Genomic DNA, 9,878 nt, shown 5'->3' on the forward strand with positions numbered 1-9,878 from the left:
AATTCTTAAAAAAGTAGCCTATTTTCCAGTCTAGGTCATAAGCTATCTGTGTGCAAACTTTCATGCAAATCAGTTCAGTCATTTCCACGTATTAATTTAATTAAACTTTCCTAATACGTGATAACTCTTAAAATAGTAGCCTGTTTTCCAACATAGGTCATAAGCTATCTCTGTGCGAAATGTCAGGCAAATCTGTTCAGTCGTTTCCGCGTATTAATTTAATTAAAACTTTTTTAACAGGTGGCAACTCTTCCAAAAATTAGCCTATTTTCCACTGTAGGTCATAAGCTATCTGCTTGCAAAATTTGATGCAAATCCGTTCAGACTTTTCCGCGTATTAATTTTATTAAACTTTTTTGGCAGGTGGTAACTCTTAAAAAAGTAGCCAATTTTTCAACCTAGCTCATAAGCTATCTGTGTGAAAACCTCCATGCAAATCAGTTCACTCATTTCAGCGTATTAATTAAATTAAACATTTCTAACAGGTGGCAACTCTTAAAAAAAAGTAGCCTACTTTCTAACCTAGGTTTAGTCGTTTCCTCGTATTAATTTAATTAAACTTTTTTAACAGGTGGCAACTCTTATTAGCCTGTTTTCCACTGCAGGTCATAAGCTATCTGCTTGCAAAATTTCATGCAAAACCATTCAGTCGTTTCCGCGTATTAATTTAATGAAACTTTTTTAACAGGCGGCAACTCTTAAAAAAAAATAGCATATTAACCAATCTGGCCCATAAGCTATCTGTGTGAAAAATTTCATGCAAATCCGTTTAGTCGTTTCCTCGTATTAATTTAATTAAACTTTTTTAACAGGTGTCAACTCTTCCAAAAAATTAGCCTATTTTCCAATCTAGGTCATAAGCTATCTGTGTGCAAATTTTCATGCAAATCCATTCAGTCGTTCCCGCATATTAAATAAATTAAACTTTTTTAACAGGCGGCAACTCTTAAAAAAAAAAACATATTAACCAATCTGGCCCATAAGCTATCTGCGTACAAAATTTCATGCAAATCCGTGCAGCCGTTTCCGCGTGATGATTTCCCAAACACCAAACATACAAACTTTCACATTTATAATATTTATAAGATATTTATAAGATGTACAACATTTTTCATGAAAAGACCTGCGCGACAAATTTTGACAATTTAATAACCTTTTGTGTAATTTTAGCTTTTTTTTTATAAAAATCTAGTCAATTCAACAACCAAAACCATAAAAATCAAAGTTTCACACTTTCTTCAAAAATTTTCACACGGACCGTAACGGTTAAGCTGCCTTTACATGAGGCGATTTTCCAGGTGATTCAATATTGCTCTGGAGAAATCGCTCGTGTAAATGGTGAATCGCTTGCCTCAAAGTAGACAGCAAGTCAACTTTTGCAGGCGATTATCGCCTGTCAAAAAATCGCCTCATGTAAAGGCAGCTTTATGCTGTTTTTCAAAAACAAATAACTTGGGGCAACCTCCTAACTAGATCTAGAATGCAACCCTGCTGAAGTTAGTTTGACAGATGAAGGTACTAAAATCTTTCTTCTTGGCCGGTCCTTCTTGTAGTTCAACTCGCTATTTGCAATATTCTTGGTAACCACATTTGATATAATATTAATTACTAATAAACGAGGATTACTGAAATATTGTGCGTTCCGTATTTATTTATTATCTGGAACTCCACAACTGGTGACCCCGACGTGATCCATTCGAAGACCACGCGGATTCAGCTGGATTAAAATCTTGTATGCCCGAGAACGTGGACGACGTGCCACTGCAAACCTGCCAAACGACGAGGAGACCCAGAGCAGCATAAGCTCCGATAATGCTCAGACCCACAACACTGCTGACATCAGCAGTTTCGCATCTCGAGTACAAGTTCCCCTACTGAATGGCTTCTCGCTGCAGAGCATTGAGTCATGGTTCACCCGATTGGAAGCATTTTTCTCCATCAACAACTTCGGGAAAATGAATCAAGACCAGCGCGACAACGCAAAATTTCAGAACGCAGTAATGTGTATGGACGAACGTCTCCACGAGCAAACGTTTGACATTGTACGAAATCCCCCAGAAAAGGATAAGTACGTTACTCTTCGCACTGCAGTACTCAGCAAATTTGCCGTTTCCCCGATCGCACGCTTAGAGCAACTCACTTCAGGGATCCAACTCGGTGACAATAAACCAAGTCACATGTTGTCCCAACTACAAAGGACCGGAGTGACAACCGACAAAAAGCTAATTAAGGACTTTTGGCTCCAAAAACTACCTGTCTCCGCCCGAGCCGTCATTACTGGCATCGATAAAGGCAATCCGGAGATGACGTTGGAACAATTAGCATCGATAGCAGATGAAATCATCGACGTTGTGCGCGTCAACTCCGTGGACGCAGTCACGGCTCACCATCCTACACAGCAACAAAATTCAATGCACGCAAATACTAACGATTCCATCGAGAACAGAATCGGACGTATCGAACAGACACTCGTACGTATGGAGCAAAAAGGTAACCACGTTCATCGTAGGGGGCGGTCGCAAAGCCGCCAAAAAACACCGAATCGCAGTCCTGCAAGCCGTCAAGAAATGTGTTGGTATCACAAACGATTCGGCAGCAAAGCACAAAAATGCAATATTCCCTGCAATTTCAAAGCAAAAAACTAACATCGTCGGCGACACCAGCAGCTAACGTCGCCGAAACGATTAAGTCAAGCTGCAACAATTTTAATAGTACACACCCACAATCTAGCGCGCACAGATTTTTCATCGTCGATCGCCGTACAAAGTTACGTTTTTTAATTGACACAGGTGCAGACATATCCATTATAAATGCTGCAGCTGTCAGTCAACCAATCCTTGCACAATCAACTCCAGAATTGTTCGCCGCCAATAATACAAAAATTAAAACCTTCGGTGTAGTACGGTTTTCCCTCGATCTCGGGTTACGCAGACCTTTTGACTGGACCTTCGTCGCTGCAGATACAAAGCACAATATTATCGGGGCGGACTTTCTAAGTAACTACAACATTTTGGTTGATATTCGAAATACTACTCTTATTGACGGTCAAACGAAATTAACCAGTCAGGCAACACGCGCAGTCGGTGTGCAACCTTACACCGTCAAAACATTCGACAGCACTAGCATATATGCACATCTACTGCAAAGCTTTGGTGATATCACACAAATAAACAAGCCTTTCGGACGCAACACCAGCAATAACAACGTAAAACACTTTATAGTAACAGAGGGACCACCTGTGTTCGAAAAACCACGTCGACTGAGCGCAGACAAATATCACGCAGTGAAAGAAGAGTTTCAGTACCTCATACAAGCCGGTGTGTGCAGGCCCTCCAAAAGCCCATACGCTAGTCCACTACATGTAGTACGCAAAGCAGACAACACTTGGAGGCCCTGTGGCGATTATAGGGCACTCAACGCACAGACGCTGCCGGACAGGTACCCTCTGCCGCACATCCAAGACTTCACGTGCTTTCTACATGGTAAGAAAATATTTTCAAAAATTGATTTATACCGCGGCTATTATCAAATTCCCGTCGCCGAAGAGGACATACCGAAAACCGCCGTCACAACACCATTCGGCCTATTCGAATTTATTCGCATGCCCTTTGGCTTGCGAAACGCCGCACAAACCTTTCAAAGGTACATGCACGAAGCCTTAAGAGGCCTGGAATTCGCCTTTAGTTACGTAGACGATATTTGCGTCGCATCTGCTACAAATGAAGAGCACACTGCACATCTTCGTCTCGTCTTCGAAAGACTGCGGAAAAGCTGCCTAACCATCAACCCGTCAAAATGTATATTCGGTGCAGAAAAAATCCAGTTTTTAGGATTAAACCAACACCTGCTAAAGTAGAGGTCATACGTACATTTCCCTTGCCAAAGTTCGCATTCGAGCTTAAGCGGTTTTTGGCAATGGTAAATTTTTACCGAAGGTTTATACCACATGCAATTGAACATCAACAACACCTTCACGCGCTTGTCACCGGAAACAAAAAGAAAGCCAAAACTCTTATCAGCTGGAATGAGAGGACCACTTACCACTTTAAAAAATGTAAGGACGAATTAGCAAATGCCACTCAGTTAGCACATCCAGCACCCTCAGCCGATATCGTATTGTGCACTGATGCAAGCGACAGCGCTATGGGAGCAGTAGTACACCAAATCGTTGGTGGGCAACCACAACCACTCGCGTTTTTTTCCAAAAAATTTTCTGCAGCACAATGCAAATACAGCACTTACGATCGGGAGTTGCTAGCAATTTACACTGCCGTTAAGCATTTTAGGCACTTGCTTGAGGGCAGGCAGTTTTCAATAGCAACGGATCATAAGCCACTTACGTTTGCCTTCACGCGAAAAAAAGACAACTTATCTCCTAGACAAACTCGCCATCTCGATTTGATTGGCCAGTTCACAACGAGCATTCTTCACGTGCCAGGAGCAGCTAACATTACCGCGGATACACTTTCGCGCATTAATTCTCTTCACACGCTTTCAGACGATGCCATAGACTACGAGGAAATAGCTAAGCAACAATCAACTTGCGCTGACCTCCAAAAGCTTTTGCAGTCAAATAACACAGGCCTACAATTCAAGCAAATCAAGTTGTCCGCAGAATCTACGCCTATTACATGCGACGTGTCAGGTAACGTAGCTCGCCCTTACATACCGCCTGAACAACGGCAGCTCGCAATTGCAAAATTTCACAACATTGCGCACCCTGGAAAAAAAGCAACTGCACGGTTAGTAAAGCAACACTTTATATGGGAAAGTATAGACGTCGACGTTGGTAATTACGTTGCGCATTGCATACCATGCCAACGCTCAAAGGTGGGTAGGCACGTTGTTTCCCCAATGGAAAGGTACGAATTACCGTCGGAGCGATTCGACCACCTCAACATCGACATTATCGGCCCTCTGCCACCATCAAATGGGTATAAGTATTGCCTAACAATCATTGATCGTTTTTCCAGGTGGCCTGAAGCTATTCCTCTAGCAGACATAAACGCAGAAACGATTGCCCTTGCCCTACTCAATGGTTGGATAAAAAACTTCGGCGTACCGTTAAGAATTTCAACCGATCAGGGTAGGCAGTTCGAGTCTACACTGTTTCGCGAACTATCTAAAGTATTGGGCATTTCACATCTGCGAACCACAGCTTACCATCCACAGTCAAACGGTTTGATAGAGCGATTTCGTCGAACCTTAAAAGCAGCGATCATGTGCACAAATTCGCATAAGTGGTCTTATCAACTGCCGCTCATCCTACTTGGCCTCCGATCAATATATAAGCCTGATATTAAAGCAACACCCGCACAAATGGTCTACGGTACTAACATCAGACTTCCAGGCGACATGTGTGAAACACGCAAGACGACATCTCCATCGGAATTTGTTCAGAACCTGTTAGCTATCATGCACGACCTGCAGCCGACGAACACATCGCATCACCACAAGCGCAAGCCTTTCATTTTCCCAGCACTGACTACAGCTACCCATGTTTTCGTTAGAAACGATACTGTGCGACCATCGCTGACACCGCCATACAACGGACCATACGAGGTCGAGGAGCGTTCAAACAAGACATTCAAGCTCAAAATTCACGGTAAATCGGTAACAGTCTCGATCGACCGTATTAAGCCTGCCTTTATATACCAGACTAGCGAAGAATCGCAAAGCATTGGCGACAGTCAGCAAAACACATCTTCAGAGGAGGACGTTGCGAAGCCTATGCCATCTGAAAAAAAGACCAGAACCGGACGCGCAGTAAGACTTCCACCTCGCTACGCATGCTAAAAGTCTGGGGGAGTACTGTGGCAACCTCCTAACTAGGTCTAGAATGCAACCCTGCTAAAGTTAGTTTGACAGATGAAGGTACTAAAATCTTTCTTCTTGGCCGGTCCTTCTTGTAGTTCAACTCGCTATTTGCAATATTCTTGGTAACCACATTTGATATAATATTAATTACTAATAAACGAGGATTACTGAAATATTGTGCGTTCCGTCTTTATTTATTATCTGGAACTCCACAAACTTAAGGACGAGCACACCTAAAAGTTAAACATTCTAAAAATAGAATTATTAGCAAAAACCAACAAAACCAACAACCACATGAGCAAGTGAATTGCAGCGGAATAGCTGCGCTTGATTGTGTTGGCATAACAAAATGAAAAAGTGGGAAAAAAGCAACGATAATGTACAAGGCGAGCTTAGCACAGTGCATAGGCAACTGGCTGAGTCAGTGGGATCGTCGGTTCGAAGCCTACTGAAAGAAGTCTGATGAGAAAATGTGGTGATTTCCGAAATAGCTATCACTCTACCATTTTTTCACTCTATTGTTGCTTTTCCACAATAAGTTTTTCATTAAAAACGGCCTCAAGCTCATTAAAAATTGTTGAATATAGTTTTTCAAAAAAGCCAAAAAATAATCGTTATTTTTTCACCGATATGTTTTCAGTCAAAAATAAAAGTTAAGATATTACTTTTATTTTTTCGGTCAAAAACAAAAGTTAACACTTGAATTTTTTTTCGGTCAAATATAAAAGTTAATATAACACAAATTTTTTCGGTCAAAAGTAAAAGTTAAAATTTTATTTTTATTTTTTCGGTCAAATATTAATATTATATTAATTGTTAAATTGAATTCCGAATCATTCCTGTAAAAAGGTTAATAACTTAAAGCTTAAATTAAAGAAACTCATTGTTAGAAAACTGCAATTGAAAGGATGTGCATTTTTTATTAAAACATATTGTATTGTGAATATGTAAACTGCTATTTTGACCGAATAAGTCAGATTACTTTTTTAACTGTTTAACTGTTAACTAATTTAAACTGTTTTATTTGACCGAAAAAATAAAAGTCAAGTTTTAACTTACTTTTGACTGAAAAAATTTTATTATAAATTATTTAAAACTTTGTTGTCAGAATTTTTAGAAAACTTTTTGATATGCAGTTTGTAGTCCATTCAACTATTGTAATATAAAGTGCAAGTTTAAAGTGGCTAGGAATTGCGTTGATTTTTAGTATTTTTTTTTATTTTTTACATTTTCCTTTTACGTATTGTAATTGTATGTTCAAAAAATTTGGGTATGCTTTATGTATGTAGTATATGTGAAAGTTCCCAAAAATTAACGCGATTTCGAGCCATTTCATACTTCCACTTTGTTATGCTGAATGGACTATAAAATAATATAAAGTACTTGTGTAGTTAAAAAAAAATACGTATGAACAAAAATCGTCGTTCAATCATTAACCCTGAATTACAAAAATACAAAGCATCGGTATATTTTATTACTAAAGTACTTACAAACCGTCTTTATAGCCAACTTCAGTGCGCGCTTCCACTCCGCAGCACCTGGGTTCAAACCCTGGTCAAAGCAACATCGCAAAAAATATAGAAAAACGGTTTTTTCTTAACAGCGGTCGTCCCTCGGCAGGCAATGGCAAACCTCCGAGTGTATTTCTGCCATGAAAACCCGCTTCTCATAAAAACACAATCGCCGTTCGGAGTCGGCGTCAAACTGTAGGTCCCTCCGCTTTGTGTGACAACATCAAGGCGCACGCCACAGATCGGAGGAGAAGCTCGGCCAAACACTAACATATGTGTAAGCGCCAATCTATTATTATTTTATTATTATTAATTTCAGCTTCTGTAAAATTTTCTTTAGTAAGACTTATTTCAGCATATGTTCCACAAAAGATATATATCTATATATATAAATGGGTATATGATTATTTAAATCTAAAGTATATATTAAATGAGATTCAATATTTGCCTTAGAAATGAAATCGCGACAAATTGGTTTCAACAAAAATTTTAAGCGTACATGCAGAATGCGAATGAGAGCTTCTTCTGCTTGCATTTCTATGTTAATTTCATTTATCAAATTAAGCATATACGATCAAAAAGCAAAAAAAAAATATTTATTATTTGCATTGTTACGCCAAAATAGTGCCGAAAATCAATCAATTGTGCTGCTCCCGAAAGGGCCAAAATTGGCACAATGCACATTCATTTTCCATCACTGGTGTAGACCCTTGACTAGAAGTGTGTGGAAATTTTTTTTTTGGATGGGGTCACACCCCTTTGAACGCAATACCCCGAAATAGTTGGGCCACTTACTAAACAGTACCCATAAATTAGTGCACAGATGTAGTTAACTTTATTTTTGTAATAAAGCGTGAAGTCTTGTCAGCAAGAGTGCGTAAACTTTTTTTGATTCGAATTACGCGTTTGGGCACAGCACCCAAAAATCGTTGTACAAATACGCAAGCAGCACTAAAGAATCAATACTTCGATATAATGCAAATTTTGGCTTGCGCCGCTTTTTTTTAATCAATACTTCGATATATAGTGAATATATGCAATAAAAAATCGTGCGTTTTCATTGTTTCCGTTGTCAGTTTGTTTTTCGACTTTTTAATGGGATGTGTGGCAGCACCGAAGTTTCAGTTCAATGGCTCTACAAAGGAAAGTTACACCCCTATTCTGTAACTCTTTCGTATTCGGTTTTTGCTACGAATCGTATAAATAGTATGCTGAAATCCGAATCGTATTTTCGAACTTTCGAAATTCGTAACAATGGCATGCCTAAAAACGAAACGTGTGTCAAGTTAGCACTACACTTTTCGAATTTGGAAAAGTTAACTACGGCATTAATTGTAGTGTTTTTGTTGTAAATTTGTTGTGGAAAGAAAAAATTTGTAGCTCTCGTTTTTTAAGAAAAAATGGTATGTAGTGCTAACTTGACACCATACACCTAGTCGATAGAATTGAGATATCCAATATGTTACTATGCCATTAATTGTAGCTTTTAACTTGAAATATTGTTGTGAAAAGAAAAAATTTGTAGCTTTCGTTTTTCTGGAAAAAATTGAGTTGACCCTTTTTCGAACAAAATTTAGTATGTAGTGCTTACTTGAAACCTTGCACCATTGACGACAGAATTGAGATATTGAAAAGGTTACAACGGCATTAATTGTAGCTTTTTTGTTGTAAATTTGTTGTGGAAAGAAAAAATTTGTAGCTCTCGTTTTTTAAGAAAAAATGGTATGTAGTGCTAACTTGACACCATACACCTAGTCGATAGAATTGAGATATGGTAGGAGTTTAACCTGCTGCAGTAGCCAAGTCGGAGTTGGGCTATTGTCGTTCGTGTCTCCCGAGGCAGATGAAGCTCCGTCTCGTCTATGTTCGGTGGCGGTATGCCTAGAACGGCATTCACAGGTCTAGAGTCTACATAACTCGAGACTGACTCCCTGTGAATGCCGTTCAGGGCCAGTCGGTAAGCTGACGGGTCCAGAGGTTGCTTGATGAACCTCTGGACTTCGTCCGTCAGTTCATATAGATGCCTCCTGACGTGCCTAGGCGAGGGCTCCTCTGCAAGCAGCTGTCTGTATGGGTGGCCACTTCTGTGGCTCCCGACCAGGAACTGCTTGCAGAGCATGATGTTTTGCTCCTTTACGGGGAGCATTTGCGCCTCGCCATGAAGATGGTGTTCGGGCGACATCTGGAGGCATCCTGTCGCTATCCTGAGTGCGGTGTTCTGTGCAGTTACTTTCGAACACTGGTCATCTATTCCATTCCTAGTCGCCTCGGCGTAAGAGACGATCGAGACTCCCTCTGGTGGTTGAGGGAGCTTTGAAATGTAAAAGTTAAACAGTAGCGGGGAAAAGACACCTCCCTGTGGAATCCCCTGTTTTATTTTTCTAAGTTTACTCGATTTGTCTCTAAACATTACCGACGAGTGTCGACCACTCAGATAATTTGCCGACCACCGTTTGAGCCTCTGTGGGAGAGATGAAGCCTCTATATCTTCTAGTAGCGTGGAATGGCAGACGGTGTCAAACGCTACCTGAATCGTTCTCTCACAGGGAC

At 40.1% G+C, this 9,878-nt stretch overlaps 1 protein-coding gene across 1 annotated transcript; it reads left to right on the forward strand.

The window, feature by feature from the left end:
- Window positions 1-2,303: 2,303 nt before the first annotated feature.
- On the forward strand, window positions 2,304-5,766 carry LOC108365701 (uncharacterized; the record flags this gene model as incomplete). Its single annotated transcript, XM_017619819.1, has 3 exons — window positions 2,304-2,490; window positions 4,499-4,742; window positions 4,974-5,766. Coding segments are annotated over exons 1-3 (1,224 nt in total), but the record flags the coding sequence as incomplete, so codon positions are not given.
- Window positions 5,767-9,878: the final 4,112 nt, after the last annotated feature.

The sequence above is a fragment of the Rhagoletis zephyria genome, unplaced genomic scaffold, assembly GCF_001687245.7.
Source record: "Rhagoletis zephyria isolate East Lansing unplaced genomic scaffold, Rhagoletis_zephyria_1.1 Rzeph_scaffold_01964, whole genome shotgun sequence".
NCBI classification, from domain to species: Eukaryota; Metazoa; Arthropoda; class Insecta; order Diptera; family Tephritidae; genus Rhagoletis; species Rhagoletis zephyria.